Below are 19,532 nucleotides of genomic sequence, written 5' to 3'. Positions count from 1 at the left end.
AAATGCTGTTTCAAAGATATAGCTTCAATAGAGAGTTTTAGTGTCACATTATTTCAGTGGCTGTTCCATTCCAGTTTGTGCAACTGACACTATATTGCTGCAGTGAAAAGTTTAAATTTATTCAACTTCTAATGCTTGGGGTTCTCACCAATAAATATGTACCAAGCTGTTTCCTTGTGAATTGAAACAAGGAGGAGAATGAGTAAAACATCCAGAATTGTGCAGAAAGGTTCCTGATGGACACACAGCCTGAAATGTGTTGGCTGCTAACATTTAACAGTATTGTTCATAACATCATCATGACTGATTGCCTAGCATAGAATAAGCAGTTATGCGATGGCTGTGGAGCAAACATGACTGCCACTGGAGCATGTGATGGTCAAACTCTTCTATTTATGCCTCCTGGATTTAGTAGTCAAAAGTTAAGTGGGTTTGAATGACGATTGAATGATTACTTTCTTACAAAGGAGGTATGATTTTCAACACATCCATCTGTGTAGTTAATGTAGGTACAATGTGCTTTGTGTTTCTATTCAGAACATGTTTTAATAGCTGGTCACAAGTGCGTCATCACAAGAGCACATGTGCGTCATCCTAAACTATACAGCCGTGATGGAAATGACACATCCTTTTACAGACTTCTTTATATTTTCATACCTCTTAAATGTGTAAATCAGTGTTAAAGGGGTGTTTCACTTTGCTAGACATTTCATCTAATTTGCACATCTTGAAATGTCAACCGCCAATATTGGCCACTGTGGGGATCCATCACCACGCACATAGGCCTGCTTCTATTTTTAGATCCTATTGTAAAAAATATGCTTCTCACTCACATATGGAAAAGTAGACCCAAGGTGGCCAGGTAATATTAATTCATTCTGTGTCCAAGGTCTTTCTTTTAAAAAGGCAAGTTGGCCTGCTTAAAATTACAACGGATGTGTTTATATTAAAAACAGACAATGCACTGCAGCACAGTGAAATATCCCCTTAAAATCTTTCAGTTGTTGAAATCAGTGTTTTGTTGTGACTAAAGGTACAGTACACACAGCCAGATGTGTGTGTGTGTGTGTGTGTGTGTGTTTGTGAGCGTGTGTGTGACGTAGGTAGAAGTAGAACTATCTGATGAGCCCAATTTGTATGGAAATGCCCATTTTTACATATTGATAGAAAGCTAATTTCCTTTGGTACATCTAAAATTGCTACTGTAGATTTTTTATAATGTCATCATGGAAACAGGCTTTGATTCAGTTCTATCTGAACAGTGCATGAGAGAAAGTTGGAACAGTTAAGACAACAGCCTCAAAAATGTTCATCCAAACGAAACCTTTCCCATGGCACCGCCTCAGCTTTCTGAGTCCAATTTATTTCCCTGACAACAGTATATCAAAAGTCCAGTGGCATCATAAGTCAAAGAGCCTCAAACACAAGAGCTCCACCCGGTTAGCATTAGCCGTAACACCAATGGAAAGCAATGCAGAAAATCAAATTCATTGCCAATGTGTTTGTAGGGAAAGAGTGTTGAGCTCGGTCATTGCTAAAAAAAAAATGAATGGGTTCCAATTGGGCCATTCGACAAGAACTCTGCTGACAGTACACCTCAAAAACAGATATTCAAAATTCATTCTGTATTTTCTTCTTGCTCCTACATTATTACCTTCCTCGCTGTAGTATGTGATAGTTTCAGCCAGTGTCGTGCAGAGATTTACAGAAAAATGGACAGTATTATTGATGGTGAAATCCCAGTGTTGGTGCATGCACACATGCCTTCACAGAACCCAAGCTCTGTTTGTTGTGTGCATAGCATCAGTGCCATCTTTGCCATGTTAACTCCCATGGTGTTACCCTGTTCCTCACTTTTATTTTTCTGTTGGTGGTGTATCTCCTCATATTTAAATTATCTTAACTGTGCTAGCCAAATGCCTATTTAAGAGTATCGGTTTGGATGAGAAAGCCCTTATCTTCTGACAGATTTTTGACCATGTGTCTGTGTGGTATTGTACAGTGTGTGTGTGTGTGTGTGTGTGTGTGTGCGTGTGTGCGGGTGTGTGTGTGTGTGTGTGTATGCGTGTGCGTGTGCGCGTGCGTGTGCGTGTGCATGCACATGTGTGCATGTGATGATGATGATTATAATGATGATGATATTTTTTGCCTTAGAAATTACCAGTTTCCCCTACAAGTGTTTTTGTATAAGTGGTGTTTGAGTTGAGTTGAGTGGGTTTAAGTTCTGGTTTTATGTTATAGAACAGTTTATAGAACTAAAATTATTGCTATTTGGACATTTTATCATGATAAAACTGACAATTATAATCACTGACCCCACATGTTTGTGTTCTGGGGGAATCGTGGCTGATTTTAATGTTTTTTATCTTCTCTGATGGTGGTGGTGATAGTTTGCTAGCTTTTCTACTGAATAAATATACAGTAGAGGAAACACTGCACTGTACAGTACTCTGCATGCATATTTTTGGTGTCAACTGTTATCTGCATAGACTAACACACACACACACACACACGCACACACACACACACACACACACACACACACACACACGCACGCACACACACACACACACACACACACACACACACATAGTTGTTATTGTGGCAGTAGTGTTAAGTGGCTCTTTCTGGGCTATTACCATGGATACCAGTGTAATCACCGTTCATTGGTAGACATGGGGGATAATAAATGTAATTGGTACCGGCTATTTTTGTACTCAAAATATCAACCATTACTCCTAAGCTTGTAGCTTAATTTTGTGACTTTGCGTTTGTTTTTGTTTTTTTTAGAGGCAATTGAAGTGTCGTGGATGCAAATGTCTTGGAATTAAAAAGAAGTCTTTGGATGTAATTACTGAACTCTTGTGATTAAATTGTGCATGTTTGTAATTTGAACTGATATTTTCCCTAATCAGATGTTTTTACACATCATTTATTTGAAAAAGCTTTTAAAAGCTGGGCTACGACAATTCTTTTCACACATTCTTTTAACGAATTAAACCGTTTTTTACCCAGCGGAAGTTTTTTAGTAGCTACTGTGCTGCTTCACAGTACGTTACACACACTCACACACCTGGGAGCTGCTCAATACAAACACACTCTTCTACTCTTAGAGATTTGATGCCCTGCTCAGTGACTCCTCAGCAGCAGTGACAGGAGGGTACAGAGAGTATTTCCTGTTTTCCAGCTGGTCCAGGGATTCAAGCGACAACCTTTGATTCAAACTGACATGAGCAGATGGTTTCCCCTGCGGAACTGAGGAATCATTCAACGTCAGTTTCTGTTTCCTCAATACGCAATCGTGGAATAGCGCTTATCCCCTTGTAGTGTTTGGTGTGTGCAAATGTATGTGTAAATAAATTATGTGTGAACACATCTGACTCATGAATAAACACACTACTCTGAATATGGGCACTGAGATCATACACACCATGAAAGCCAACAGTAAATAGGTTATGGTGAATAAATGTCTCAGTATCTGAGATTACACAGTGGCTATAAAAAGTATTTACCCCCATGATGTTCTGCACATTTCATTGCGCTACAAAATTAGCTCAAAATACACCTTTCAGTTTTTTCAGTTCAATTTCTTCATTGACTGTCATAGTAAAATGTTAATGGCCAACATATATTTACTAATTCCATTACATTTTCACTGCTTTAGGTTAGAGGTTACCCATAACTGCAGGAATAAAGGTGTGTTTTGAAGAAATGTGCAAAGACACTGTAACAGTAGTGTGCAAATAAATGTATTCAAATAAAATGATTCAGTTGTTCAATTGTGTAAATGGATAGGAAGATGACAGGAGTTCAGAAGTGGACTGCAGGTGAGAGGGCAGTCAAGCAGGACTTTGGCTCATCTGCTTCTGTCTGGCAGGTCTGTTGGAGCGGTGTCTCTGCTGTTGCAGCCATGTTGCCAGCATATTTCTTGTTCTTCCCCCGGAATATGTGGGATAGCCAAGAAAAGAAGCCACGCTTCTTCTTCTTCTTTGGTTTTGTCGACAGGCTGTCTTTGGCACTGGAACTCTGAGGTCCTGTAGGTTTGACCAGTTGGACAGGTGGAAGTGTCTTTTCCAGGGTCAGACAGGACAGATCCTTGGTGTCCTTTACAGTTTCAACCACAAGACTTGGTGGAGCTTTGACTTCAACCTGGATGGCTGGAGCCTGGGACTCCTGAAGCAGGTTGGTTGATCTTTCCTTAAGCAGGTGAATCAGGGCGTATTCAGCAAGAGAGACGGGGAGAGCCTCCTCTGAGGTGGAGTTATTGTCAGGTCCAGCAGAGAGGACAGTGACTTTTGTTCCCTCACAACATTCAGGTTGATGCAAGACGGGGACAGAGCTTTCAGTAGCGGCCTCAATCTGTGCACAAGAGTCGACCGTTTTGATGATAAAAGGACATTGTTCATCCTCCTTCTCCAAGTCCTGGAGGAACAGCATCAGTTTAGAGTCAGCTTTGACGATTGGCTCCCATTCATCAAGATGATCTTGAGTAGGGGCATGGCGTGCAGCGCAGGCAGCCATAAATGTAGAACTCACTGTTGAGGAAGCATAGATGTGCTTTTCACCAAGTTCCTCCTCCTCCAGGAGGACTGAGAGGAACTGCATCAGGTGAGAATCAGTGCTGCTGACAACAGGTTCCCATTTGTCAAGTTGGTCCAGAGTCGGGCCATGCTGTGGGGAGCAGTCAACTACAAATCTAGAGAGATGTGATGAAGCATAGAGGAGTTCCTCACCAAATCCCTCCTTCTCCAAGTCAAAGTGGGATTTGACCAGCGGCTCCCACTCATCCAGGCAGCCCAGAGTGGATCCACAGGGTGAGCAGCAGTCAGCCACAAATCCAGATGTGTCACATGGGGGAGCATAGAGGTATCTCTTTCCAACTGCCTCCAGGTGGTAGTCATCGTCAAAACCAAAGGGGGAGTGCTGAAGCTGATTCAGTCTCTCAATGATTTTGAAGTCATCAGTTTGAGCCTCATGGGATGGAGCCTCAACATGCTGAGCTGGATGGATGGATGCTCCAGCATTACCTAACACTGTGTCTTCAGTCATGAGAGGAGACTCTTTCTCTGTGGGAGGAAGGTATCCTTTGTCCATATCCAAGAGACGTTTGTATGCTGATGAAGCTGTGCTGGCTATTGGTTCCCATATATTGAGGCTCTCAAATCCACAAGCAGGTTTGGAGCTGAGACCAACAGCAGACTGAGGTGAAAGGTCACAGTCGAGCTCAGCAGGAACTCCAGAGAAACTAGAGGCTTCAGCATAAAGGTAATGCTCCTTATTCAGGACTTTCGCAAACATGCAGTTGATGTTTTCATGGCGATCGTCATTAAGGGCATTGAGTCGAGCGACCATTTGCATGGATGCTGAAAGAAATGCAATGGCAACATCTTAATAATCAAATAACCATAAGGCCACCTGGATGTAGCTTCATTCAAGGTCAACATGCTTCATCATATCTTCATCTTATGCCTTTCATCATGGTTTTATTTCAACAACAAATCTAACTGAATTTACAATGTAAATCAAACTAAGGAAGAACTGGACACAAATGTAAATCCTTCAGCACAAACAACAAGTCTATCCTGACTGTCTGTCTCTTGTTTGTCTGTTCAGCAAAATCCTCTGTACTAATCTTTTCCTGTTAAAGAATACAATTATAAATACATGTGGCTTAACAAGATGGAAATCACTCTCCATGGTTTCCTTTCTAAAAGGTAGATATTGTTGATGTTTCTCCAAATGAATGCAACGTGAGTTTTCTGTCTCAATGTGCAGGTGAACAGCGATCAGAGATGAAACTGTGAGTCTGAGTCTGTCTTCAGGTCAGTCGCTCCTTTATGACACTGACATTCTAAACTCTATGAACTCTGCTGCATTCTGTCCAGCTGCATTATGACTCATCAGATGAAGCTCAGGCCCCAAACTTTGATGACAGAGATGTCCCACTTCGTACATGGTTTATAAACTCACATGATTAAAAAACACATAACTGAATATTTGGAATTTATATTGAGATACTGTATTTTTATGCAGAAAAGATCTATTTAATTGCTAATTCCTATTGCACTTTCACTGTTTTAAGCCACAAGCTAGCTCACTCTAATGGTACTACTACCTACTACTATTACTACTTTATATTACAATTACCTACCTACTATCATATCTGAGGGGATACTTTAGGAAAATAAAAAGAAAAGTTATTCATCTTCAATTCAGCTTTTCAGGTGTAGAATTTATTTTTTCCAGAACAACCTGTGGATCAACCCATGTAGTTAATAGAAACATGGGTAGCACTTTACAATGGCCTTTTTCCAGTGCATGAACCTTTAAGCACCGATAACATTTGTTTTGTCCCCCCTAATTAGGCTACGTTATTGTACCCAGTAATTATTAGAGTATGCATTAAAGTATGCAGTAATTACGAAAACAGTTCTAAATCTCTCATAATTACAAAATTGTTACCCCTTAATTCCCGGACTTCTTATTTTATTACCCTGTAACTACAGCATTATTATTTTATTAGTACCCCATAATTACAAACTAGTTACACCATAATTAGTGGGCTGTAAAATAAAGCGTTGCCTGGCAAGAAAGGTTAAATTAGCACAATTTTTTAAAAGTAAATGTATTCAAAACTCGAATCTAAAGATGAAGAACGAAATGGAAATGGTTTTGTGAGTGAGACTGCTTCTACCTAAAATTAATAAAGTGGGTGAATCATTTTACAAATAGATTTGTTTGTGACTATTTACACTTTCCCACAAATTTAATGAATTTTCATTCTTGTCAGAAAAATGTACTTAAAATTTAGAACAAAAACCCCAAACAAATATATTGTGAACTGATTTTGTGGCACAATAAAATGTGCAAAAAGTCAAGAGGATTCAATACTTTTCATAGCCACTGTGTCTCAGGTACCTTAATCACATTTCCTATAATTAGGATTAGAGTTTATCCAAGTGCTATTAGATAGGATATTTACACATGGCAGCTCAAAAGAGCAACTCTTCAGGTACAAAATCTGTTTCCATGGTAATATTAAAAATACTCTCTGTAACCATGTACACAGGCACACCGGTGAGCAGGGTATGAAGATGCAAAGTATCCTGAATAAAATCCTAACTAAGCTATTATCTACAATGCTGTGTTCATGTCAGTGGCTGTGGACGAAGCTGGGTTGAAGTTAGTTGTTGTGAGATTGTTTGCCTGAAGAATCGTGCTGAGACTTTGCTCTGAGCCGATGGCTTGGCTGTCCTCTCTCTCCAAATAAGGCCTTCTTTCTGCTCTTTGTGACCAGACAACTTGGGTACACAACATTCCATCTCTCTCTCCCTATCTCTCTCTCTCTCTCTCTCTCTCTCTCCCTCCCTCTCTCGCTCTCTCTCTCTCTCTCTCTCTCTCTCTCCCTCCCTCTCTCGCTCTCTCTCTCTCTCTCTCTCTCTCTCTCTCTCCCTCAGTAGTGTAAACATGACCAGAGTTGAGTTGTTTCCATCTCAGCTCAGCAAGTTTCCAACGACCAAAACATATTCGGGTCACCAAGATTCAGTGCAGTGACAGCGAGGGTTATAAAACTTTTTTAGCCTGGGACCCGAACCAATGTGTCATGTGGGGACGCAAAACTGAATAAATGTCCTCCCTCACTCTACATCCCAGCTCATTAAAACCTACTATTATTCTTGTTATGTAGTTACCTACCAGAAACAGTGACCTGTTTTGGGTCTTGAGCCCTAGTTAAAGATATGCTGAGAGCAGTGTATTTCAGAGACTTGGCAGGAATGCAAACATAGGTTGCAAGAAGATACTTTTTTTCCCTCAATAAATAAATACATGAGAATAAACAAATCCACAGAATATTCTGGGGAAACAGCTGATGGTAGTTGACTGGAATTTATAAAATCGCATGAAGCTGCTAGCAAGGTTATGTTTCCATGAAAATATGCTCAATAAAATGGCGTAGATTATTAGGTTAGCTGCTTGGAAATGGAAACATTTTGTTTGAGTAGCTTACCAAAGCTAATAAAACAGAGAGAGAGTTTGTAGAGAAAGAGTTTGAAAGCCAGTGAGTCAGAGGATTGGTAACTGTGGTAAAGTATCCCGTCTTATATCACATACTTATAATTCAGTGAATTCCAGTCCAGTTCATGGCCTTTGTTGTTTTATGAGTAATCCTCTCTCACTCTCATCTTTCCTGTCTCTCTCCACAGTATACTGTCTAATAAAGCAGAGATGACATATTTAATATCTTTGCATGTACACAGACAAGCCTGTGATTGTGTCCTGTGGGGTTTTATCAAGCTCTCACTGATGGCGGGAAAGATAGAGGGAGACTGCTAAAAAATAATTCCTGTTTTCTTTTTTCTTGTGAAAGATATTTTGTTGAAAGTCTGTGGTCAAATCATCTTATTCAACTTCAATCAACAAAACCACTTTATCTTATGCTAAATAAGGATGACTTTCCCCGCATGCAGGGACACGCCAATGCATCAAACAATGATTTATGGAGGTGACATCATTCAGACAGCATGAGCATTACATGCAGTGAGCTGAGTTTCATAACTATTTGGACGGCCACACACTACTTGTGTTTTGAGTATGTTCTTATTAGGATGTGAAATGATGCAGTGATTGAAAACAGTCTGTGCCTCATAGCCACTATAATAAATAAGGAACCCAAACCGTCAAAAAGCTGCTGTTCAAATGATTGTGGAGTTCAATAAAAGTGTATAGTGCTTAATATGTGCTGCAACTTTTTGATCTCTATGTGCATTATCTGTTAGCCAAAAGTGTGAAAATACAACAGCGCCATGTAGTGGACAATGAGGTGCATCACAACACAATGTGATAAATCGCTAAATGATGAAAGATAAATATGGTTTATTGGAAAACTTGTCTGTATTTGCCACAGAAAGACAAAGTAATAGGGAGAGAGAATGAAAGAGAGAGGGGAAGGGCAGGGGTGTGTGTGTGTGTATGTGTGCAAGTGTGTCTATGCACATGCATGCCTGTGCTTGTGTACTGACATGATTTAATCGTCTGTATATTTGTGTGCACGTGTGTGTATTTTGTGAATATTTGTGTGTGTGTGTCTGTGGGCATGCCTACTCCCCAGGCTCTTCGCCAGCTCCTCCACCCAGGCCAAGAATTACTATATAAGGAAGACTTTCTCCGTCTGTTTTCACTGTATCCTTTTCTCTCCCAAACCCCGATATGCTTTGCCTTCCTCTCCTCCCTCCTTCCCCTCCCTCCCTTTGGATGTGAAGTGGCATAATTGTTGTGAAACGTCAAAGTTCACATTGTCGAAGGGTCAGTTGAAGTCCTTTTTGGAAATGGACTAAAAATATTGAAACCGCACCAACAGAAACAAGCACACACAAAACCACGCATGACGAGTGTAGAATCAAATATTTAATCTTTCCATACAGTATGTTTATCACAACTTTCGGTAAGAACGCATTTTGATTAGAAAATTTAAACCATCTCATCATTGACTCTTGATATGAAATATAAAGGAGAGATTTATAGCCAAACAGCCTTCCACTAGAGCGTACAGGCACCTTGTTTTCAGATTCACACAACAGACCATTAAAATCATATTCACACAGCAGACAACTGTCATAACCACACACTCAACCAGGTGCTGAAGGATTTCGCAGCCAACATGGCGAGAGGAACCATTTCTGACTCCTGGATGCAAGGTGAGCGCACCAGCTGGGCGTGTGTGATATGAAGATGAGCCTCCTCCATCCTCATCTCTCATAAATATTCATGACGGAGCGTAGGCCCAGGGTTGATGTGGGCTGTGCTCGCTTTTTCTGTCAGATCTGATCCTCTCACTGCCGTCTAAACAGGGAGAAATATTGAATCGATGTGGTTTCATTTCTATACTACTTTTTCCAACTCCCTGCCGATAGTTTTCTGCCATAGAAAAATAACAGGCTTTTGTACTAGAGGGATGCCAACTTGGCTCCATCGGAAGCCATGTTGGAGCAGCGCTTACAGTCAGTAAATGGAAAGTGTAACTCAGCAGATGGAAAAATAAGATGAAATTAGCATCACGTCTGGCAGAGACAATTCTAAACTATGATGTTGACATTTTTATAGGAAATTACTGTTAATCAACATGTCAGTGTCTAACAGCCATGAGAAGGTGAGATCTGGGCCACAGAGCGGCAGGGTGGCATAGTGATGACACCAGTTCAAAACCCCATGTCAGCAAGCAGCCACCCTGCTGAAGTGTCCTTGAGCAAGACACTGAATCCCTACCAAAACTGACCTCTGACCTCCCTGTGGATGAGGGCAAGTGAAAAAAGAAATTCCCTACACTGATCAATCAAGTATCACATTATCGAAGACAATATAAGTCCATGTGGTTTCTACCCTTTTTAGACAGCCATGGCAATATCAGATCTGTGCCAGATGAGACTTAAAAGTCAGATCTGTTCCTGTGTAAATGCAGCCAGTGTGTAGCCATTCCTAATTAACAGCTAATTAATCTGAACTTGATCACTTGGCAGCGTCGCTATGACATCAACACTGAATCTGCTTTAAGCAAATCTTCCATTTAGTACAATGAGCCGTCCTTATCAAAACTGTTACATTACATTATTTGCCTGGATTTTTCATGTCTAGACATTAAACAAAGTTTCCTTGACAACAGTGTTAGAAGGAAGTTTGGCAACCATGGGAAAAGCAATAGGAGCAGAATTCTCTTTAGCCGTAGCAGACATGCTGGTCCTGTTGAACGCCCGTGAAAGCCCATAAGTTGTTTACTTCCTAAACAATGACTCAAACCTCATACTTTATAGACCTTGGGTTTACAGTAAGAGTTGAGTGCTGTTCCTTAATACAATCAACTGTTTCATATCACCACCACTGACATTTCTGGCAGTTGACCAACTGGACTGTTGGCATGGTTATCAATACAATCTGAAAGAAAAACAAAACACAGCAATAAAAAAACCCACAAAAAAATAAATCAAGAATTATCTTGGAAACGTCAGAAAAGAGATAAAAAGTGCCGACCATTTTACATTCATTCTACTCCAGAACTAGATACAAGCTACGCTGCTCCTCTCTCTCCCTCTCTCTTTCTCTCTCGCTTTCCTTTCACCCCCCACCCCACCCCCCTTTTCCACAGTCTCTCCTCTCAGGGCCATATATAGGTAAGAGTTTGGCCTTTATGCACTATAGATGCTGCTCCCTCTTTCAAACTAAGAAATGGTGGCTGCAAATATCTATAAATGCCTCTATAGTGCGATGCCCAAAATTGTGAACATCAGCTGATGTACAATCACCCGTAACTTAGCAACAGCCAGGGCGCAGGACTGTGGAGGCCAACGTGGCTGCCAGTGAAAACTGCCATGACCAGACTCTGTCTATCTAGGGCTCTGCACCCTCACACCCCGACCTCACCACCCACGGGCACCTTGCCGTTGGCCCCAGGAACTGTCCGTCAAATCAATCGTGGGACTGGCTTAGGCCGAGCTAGAGGGCGGTGTGCGGCCTTCCCAGTATTTCTGATACGCCGCCTGGAACATCTCATTGCAGCACAGCTTGGCGTTCAGCCGGGAACAGATGAGGAACGACCCCCCCATTTTGCGGTGGAGGGAGTACGTCTCCTCGGGGGGCGGGGTGAGGCGCTGCTTGAGCATCACAGGGATGAGGTTGTGGATCCTCTCGGTGGTGGACTGAGCACCGAAATTAAAGGGTACTGTGGAGGCGAAGGCCTCGCCGAGGATCATCACCGCATCCACATGGGCGTTCATCATCGCCTGGAACGGAGAGAGTAAAAAAAGAAGACAGCACACTCAGTGGCCAATTCATTACGAATACCACCCTGTTCACCAAAATGGATCACTCCTACAAACAGTGAAGGTATACTTGCTGTGGAAAGAAATTTTGAAAGGTTCTCATGGACAAAAATGTCTGTTTGCAGAAAAAAACAAAGCCCTGCATTGGTGAGTTGCGTTGTGTAAAAGAGAATTTCCTTTTCCGGTTCATGGCCTTCGTTTACACCTCACTGCTAACATCTTGTGGTCTTCAAAATTAATTGTTTCAAGGCTTTCTGCGCTTGTTAAAAAAAATCTGCACCTTTATGACGGATCAAACAAATCTGCAACTTTATGATCGATCATATTCCCTCAGCTGCCTTTGTGGCTCTTTCATGACAACCACTGTTGTGTAAATACAGCAACAATACGAAGCAGTGAGTATACACAAACTTATATGCGGCGGTGTGTTTGACTGTGTTTCCACTGCAGGCGAGTTAAATTTCACTGTAAGGATACCAACAGCTTAAGTCACATCGCCATGGTTTGCAATCTAAAGCAGACAGACAGATAAATAGACAGACAGATATTACCTTGGACTCGTATCCAGTGAGAAACTTCATCTCAATAGATTTCCTCAGAACTCCGTCTCTGTCGCCCTCGGCACCTGAACGAATGACCTGCAAACACAAATTAGTCAGCTGCATTATTAAAGCTACCACCATCACTTCTCTCTCTCCCCCCATCTCTCAGATATCTGCATTTTAAACCCTTATCCAGAATTTAATTTGCCATACTTTGATGAATTTTCACATAGATTCTGACTTGCAAAACAAAATAAAGAACTGTTTTAAAACAAAAAATGTCTCCAATGCAACAAATCAAAACATAAACAGTAGTGGGGGTCACAGCGTGTCAACAGTAATTATATACAGTAATTACAGTTGTCCAAGAATATGTATGTGAATTACTAATAGAAATATACTGTCAGAGGCCGGGAGTTGGGGTCAGCAGGCAGGATGAGGGGTGGGCATGTATGTCTTTGCTCTGCCGCTGTTAACAATTTGACTTTTCATTTGCAACATACAGATTTCATCATTGAAACAAAAGGTTAAATGGCGTGTAATCACATGTAATGTTCATCATATGTTCATCACAGTGACGACAAAGGTCAGACTTTAATGTAGACCACAGAAAAACTGGTCAAATCCTCCAGTGGTAAGTGGCAAGATAAGTATTCATATAATGAATAATTATTTTTCACTATATAACATGATAATATAGTACTAATAAAATATGTTAAAATAAAGCTGACTATAGTCTCACCTCTATGTAGATATCAGTGAAACTTTGATCAAATCCTCTGGTGGCTCCAAAGTCCAACAGCGCCACCTAGAGGGACAGGAACCAATAATTATCATTCTCATAACTCTCAAATATCATATTATCATCATTAATGTCATTATTATTATTATTAGTAGTAGCATAAATATTTGTAGTAATAATGGAAGAAGTTGATACTAATAATAACTAGTAGTAGTTGTATTTTGACTGTGGACAGACTCACCTTGTGTGTATTTGGATCATAGAAGAAGTTGGACCAGTTTGGGTCGGTCTGCATGTACCTGAACTCAAACAGCTCTCTGAGACACAACACCAAGATGTTCTCACAGATCTGACATAGAGAGAGAAAGACAAATGGATTCTACTGTCATTTATTATCATCACTCACTATGTCCTATGGAGTTATGTTTGATTTCTGATGCCAAAATGTACATGTGTCACTGGACTGAAGTCAACTAAGAAATATAGTGGGAGAGTGTAAAACAGAGAGAAATGGGAGGGAATGAGAGGACAAGGGAGGGGAGAAGGAAAACATAGGGAAAGGGAACAGAGAGAGGAGCAATTCCCTTTCCTGCCAGTAGAGGCTCTCTATCCATCTCTCCAGCCATTCATTGACCATTTAGGGACCAGTTCTCTCTCTCTCACCCTCACACACACATACACACACACACACTAACACGTGTACCTCTCCAGCTAAATGAACCCATTAGTCAGCTAACTAACTATCGATCCAGTTGTGTGGTTTGTCGGTAGTACCTCGTTCTTCAGCTCCTGTGTGAGGCTCTCAGCCTGGTCCAGTGGGAACCCAGAGACTAGTTCTGTGGTCAGGACATGACTGCTGCTCAGCTCTTCTATCACCTCTGGTACGTAGAAGAATGGATGGTCTTTCAACAGCTCCCTGCTCAAGATAGATGGACAGATGGATACAGAGACACAGATAGACACACGCACACACACAGGTAGATAGTTGGCCCAAACATCCTGTGTATATTTAGTTGGCTGGCAGTACAATGTTCTGACCTGTAACAAGCTCCAAGGAGAGAGCTAACTATAGACGACTAAATACGCATTTCTGTTTGTCTCTGAGTGTATGTAATGTGAGTCTCTGTAGTGTATGTGTGTGTGTGAGAGAGAGAGAGAGAGAGAGAGAGAGAGAGAGAGAGGTGGAGAGAGACAAAGCCACAGCACAGGACAGTCTGTGTGGCAACAGCCACAGAGTTATACAAGCCCTGTTTTAAAAGGGTTTTACAATGACCCCTGGTTTAAAAAAAGGTTCTAGAATGCAGTTAGCCCCTGTTTTGTAATGTTCTAGAATGCAGTTAGCATTCTAGAACATATATGGTTGTAGAATTATTTTGTTGTTAATTTATAATGCACCTTAAGTTTCCTTCATTCTGTTTGTTTCCTTTTTGCATTTTAATCATATACCATATGTTCATATTGATACATTGTATGACATGACATGTTGTATGACTGCTTTGGCAACATTGTATCCCAACAGCCATGCCAATAAAGCATATTTCAATTGAACTGAATTGAAGTGAATTGAATTGAATGCAGTTAGGTTTTATAATGTTCTAGAATGCAGTTAGCCCCAGTTTCATAAGGTTCTAGAATGCAATTAGCCCTGGTTTTATATGGTTCTAGAATGCAGTCAGCCCTGGTTTTATACAGTTCTAGAATGCACTTAGGCCTGGTTTCATATGTTTCTAGATTGCAGTTAGCCCTGGTTTCATAAGGTTCTAGAATGCAGTCAGCCCTGATTTTCTAAGGTTCTAGAATGCAGTCAGCCCTGGTTTTATAAGGTTCTAGAATGCAGTCAGCCCTGGTTTTATAAGGTTCTAGAATGCACAACTCACCTGAATTTCTTGGCACACTGGGCTTCTCTAACATAGTCACACTCCAATGCTAGCTCTTTCCTCATTACGTCTATCAGATGCTCTGGAAACAGACCTACAGAGAGGCATAGAGACAGAAGCAGAAGGTGAGACAATGTAAGGCAAGTCTTACCATGGCAATAAAACACTATAGAGTGAATCAAACTGAAAGAAACAGAGACAGAGGAAGACAGAGGTGTAGAGAGAGAAACAGAGTGAGACAGAGAGACATGAAAGTGCATGAGACTAAATGAGAGAAAGAGAGCAGAGTAGTAGAGAGTGTCAACATTTGTGCACGTGTTGTCTGTGTATGTATGAGAAGGTGAGCATGCATGTCTTTACATGCATGTGACTGTGAGTTCCTGTGAGTGTGTACCTTCAGGAAGGGCATTGCTCATGCTCAGTACGGCCATCAGGTTGTTGACATCACTGTTGATACTCTGAGCCACACCCGGGTACTGGAGACACAGACAGAAAGGTAAACTGTTTAATTGCACTCCAACACAAAATGCAGGAAAAAGACAAAGTCATTATCATTTGTGTGGTGTTTGTGTTCGTAATCTCACATGAATATACCATCTTCCCTTTGAGTCATGTTTTTGAATCATCCAACAAAGCAATTATTTCAAATATATCTATATAATCTGATTACAATTTTCTCTGGGAATGCAGTTATTTTTTCTAATGAGATTATTATAATTATATTATTATAATTACTGCCAATCCCTGATGAACTCTACAAACATCCGTTTTAAACAATTAAGGCCACACTTGCACAGATAATCTCTATTTGGCTCAGATCTGTTTGTCTCATGGCTGCCTGAACAGCGAGAAACCACATGAATCTGATTTTTAACTCTGTGTAACTCAGATCTGATCTGTAAACAGAAAATCTGTAAAGAGATCAGAGAAATGTGGTGATTTCCCCCTGAGTGTGTGTGTGTTTGTGAGAGAGAGACAAAGTTGAAGAAAGGGAGTGAATAGTGTGAGTGACAAGTGTTTACACTAACAATATGAGAATGTACAGTATACACACACACACACACACACACACAGCCTACCTGTATTTTCATGGCCACCTCCCTGCCGTCCTTCATCTTAGCCAGGTGAACTTGGCCGATGGACGCTGCTGCAAACGGACGCTCCTCAAACGACTCCAGCTTGTCTCTCCAGTTAGGACCCAAGTCACTGTTCAAGGCTTTCTATAGACAGACACACACATGAACACAAGCGTGGACATACATGCACACACACACACAGACACACACAACACATGAATGTTGACATTCTATTACAGCAATTTTTGTAAGTCACTCTTTATAAGATTACACGATTCAGCCGATTCAGGAAGTTTTTCTTCCAAATTCAAATACTGAACTTATTTTTCCATGAGAAGGTCGTCATATGTCATAAGAGAAGAGAACAGAAAAGGAGAATCTTACCGTCATTTGTTTAATTGGCATGAAGTCGGCACTCTGTCTCACTCGCTCAAAGATCTTGGCTAATTGAGGGTTGATAAACGCATCATCTGAAACACAGAAACACAGCTGGGTTTGTCTCCACAGGGCAGCAGTGCAGGGCGAAGGCAGCATGGCTGAAACGTTGGTATGAGCATTATACCTGTCTTTATGGAGCTGTTGTTTGAGTGTGTGGTATTTTTTCCTTTTCTATAGACATACTTCACACATGGATTTATGTGAGAGGGAAAGTACAATGGCAGCTAAAGGAGAACTAATTATTTCCCCTTAAATTAACTCTAGTAACATAACAAAATACACTTTGAAATGAGAAGTTATTACTGTCCTGCTCTACACACATTAATATAAAAGTTCTCCATGAGTACATTCATTATCACGATTATGAGTGCAGCAGTGATGTGGCTGAGAACAATGTGCTGCCACGTACTATTAGCATCTCTGAAATGCCCATAAACAGCATAATGAACACCCTAAACGGTATTATGGTATTTACACTACAATTCATTTGTACTGCCTGAGAAATTTTCTTCAAAATAGTGTACATACATTGGAGAAAAATATAAGAAAATGCATCTATCAACTCTCTGGGTACCACAACATTTAGTAAAGCAAATCATTTCATTTTTCAAAAAGCACAGCAGCTGTAAATGTGCTTGATGGGAATTATCGGCACAGTTGGAGCAAATCTCTGACGGATCACATTGCTTAGGCGAAATAAACAGTTGCAAGAGAAATATTTCTTCTTTCTTTCTGTCCTTCCTTTCTTCCTTCCTTCTGCATTTGCGCACATGGCAAACCTAAATGACAGCTTGGACACAGTTTTCCATCTAAAAGGAGGTTAATTAACTGAATTTGAGTTAAACCAGAAATGAGCATGAGAACTTGAAGTGAAAAGTACTGCCATAACAGCCTGAAGCCAGAGCCATCAACCTAAAAGATTTCCACTGTAATCACTGAGATCTCAACAGTTTCCAATGCATCATGATACAGTAGAATGTTAATTCAAAATTACAATGCAAAGCTAATACTGGCCAACCAGCAAGCTGAATTTCGGCTGATATTGCTAATGATATAGGAAGTAAAAACTGTATCACTTGAGTCTTAAAACAGTTTTAAACCCCTCAATGTTAGGGTGATTTCCGATGAAAGGCTCCACTCAAAGGTACAGTGTTTGGACTCAGAAGCATTCGGCCTATTTAGAACGTCACTGGGAGCATTCGGCCTACGCAGAACAGAAGTTACTTGCTATGTGAGATGAACGTCAGCAGTGGGCATAAAGGAATCTTCCACTGATTTTGACCTCCAGGGTTAATTTGACTCCCTCACAGCTGAGTGGGAACACTGAGACATCACTGAAGAAGTGTCTCTTTCAACCTTTTTGTCTGTCTCTTTTGTTATCTCTATCTCCCCTCCTCCCCTATCTCTTTCTGTGAAGAGCAGAGTGGCGGCAGCAGCAGAGTGGTGTGTGTCTGTGTGTGTGTGTGTGTATGTCTGTCTGCAGCATTGGCACAGATTTACAATCTCTGAGGTGATGAAGGGCTTAAATCAGACTAAAAGGAAAGTCTGGCCCTCTAAAGCTGGACACACACACACACACACACACACACGCACACACACACTATCCACTGAGCTGTTAGCCTGGTTAGCAAACTTAAGTCAGCCTATCTCCTGTTCTTGTACTATCATGCCTGAAATTCTGCATAGACAGTTTTTGTATTTTGTATTTACTGCACTGTACTGCAGAGAACTCGCCCCAAGTGTGTCAGTAGACCTTTCACATGCATGCCAAAGGACAAAGGTCACCAGCCAAGGTCGGGCTAGAGGGAAACAGTGATAAACAAAATTAATGAGGTGTTTACTGCCGTTACCCAACCCGACAACCAGCTATGCCAGGATTTTTACTGCTGGTGTCCTTTACCTCAGTCTGTGCTACGATGTGTGTATGAACACAAACCAGAAACAACTTCATTTACATTGTAAGTTACTCACAGCTGAGGCCATGTGTGTTTATGTGTGTGTGTTAACTCTAAAGGTGCCAATGTTCATGTTACAACCTTAACTGTCAGGTTACCATGGGTCGACACACACACACACACACACACACACACACACACACAGTGTAAAACTAGCTGGTTTTAGCTGAGTTTCAAGTTTACAATTCATCGTCTCTCTCTTCCTCTCTCTCCTCTGTCCCTCCATCTCTCTCTCCCTCATGCCATCCATCTGTTCCTCCCACTCTTTCTTTCGTTCTTTCCACCTTCACTCTCATCCCTCTGCTTTTCTCTCCTCTCCCTCCCTATCTCTCCCCCTTTCTTTTATCTCCATCTCTCTACCCATCCAACCGCCACCCCCACACTTTGTCTGCCTCACTGTCATCATCTTATTCTTCTGTGTGTGTGTGTGTGTGTGTGTGTGTGTCTCTCACCTTGTATGCTGAGCATCTGTCCCAGTTTTAGTGCAGCTCCTCTGACTTTACACAGCGTTCTGACGATCCGTTCGGCGTTGGCCTCGGACAGGAAGGGGCTGGAGTCCAGAACCGCCTTCTTATTTTCACCTAAAGGAGCAGAGAGCGTAGAGGGTATTGATTAAAGCACAAGGGTTTGGTTTAGCAACGTTTCAATGATAAAATCAATCTTTACAGCCAATGTATTCTCTTTAGAGCACACTTGTATTGGAATGTATTATTTATGTACACGTATATTCATTGTTGGTCAATGAAAATGAATGGTATCATATTTTTCTGTTTAGGACACAAAGGTATATGCACATTATGTGTGTGTGCATGAGTATGTATGTGTATTTGCATGTATGTGTGTGTGTGTGTGTGTGTGTGTGTGTGTGTGTGTGTTTGTGTGTGTGTGTGTGTGTGTGTGTGTGTGTGTGTGTTTATCTGTCTGTGAAAGTATGTCTGGGTGTTTTTGTGTGTTTGTACGCATGTGTGTGTGTTTTCACATAAATGTCATGCAGGTCAAAGTCCAGGTGAATAGTGTGAGGGAGTTTGGTGGGAACGTTTGTGTGTGTGCACTTGACATAAGTTTAAGGATCTCTCTCTGTGTGTGTGTGTG

At 41.1% G+C, this 19,532-nt stretch overlaps 1 protein-coding gene across 1 annotated transcript; it reads right to left on the bottom strand.

The window, feature by feature from the left end:
- Window positions 1–9,416: 9,416 nt before the first annotated feature.
- Window positions 9,417–19,017, bottom strand: LOC139659284 (atypical kinase COQ8A, mitochondrial). The gene is made up of 10 exons (XM_071537504.1): window positions 18,893–19,017; window positions 16,432–16,517; window positions 16,051–16,191; window positions 15,366–15,447; window positions 14,972–15,065; window positions 13,869–14,010; window positions 13,336–13,443; window positions 13,095–13,160; window positions 12,362–12,448; window positions 9,417–11,771 (listed from the first exon to the last, which is right to left on the bottom strand). The coding sequence occupies exons 1-10, from the start codon at window positions 18,906–18,908 to the stop codon at window positions 11,475–11,477; spliced, it is 1,119 nt and encodes a 372-aa protein (XP_071393605.1). The 5' UTR covers window positions 18,909–19,017; the 3' UTR covers window positions 9,417–11,474.
- Window positions 19,018–19,532: the final 515 nt, after the last annotated feature.

The sequence above is a fragment of the Centroberyx affinis genome, unplaced genomic scaffold (genome assembly GCF_046629955.1).
Source record: "Centroberyx affinis isolate AG114_WGS23_722 - 3 ecotype Tasmania unplaced genomic scaffold, CSIRO-AGI_Caff_v1 ptg003059l_1, whole genome shotgun sequence".
NCBI lineage: Eukaryota > Metazoa > Chordata > Actinopteri > Beryciformes > Berycidae > Centroberyx > Centroberyx affinis.
This window is presented reverse-complemented; position numbering and strand designations above follow the sequence as displayed.

Excerpts from the sequence above, each read along its gene's own strand:
- LOC139659284 (XM_071537504.1), bottom strand. Across the intron at positions 15,066-15,365 it reads GAGCAATGCCCTTCCTGAAG|GTCTGTTTCCAGAGCATCTG; the intron begins GTACACACTCAC and ends GCCTCTCTGTAG. Across the intron at positions 13,444-13,868 it reads CACAGGAGCTGAAGAACGAG|ATCTGTGAGAACATCTTGGT; the intron begins GTACTACCGACA and ends TCTCTATGTCAG.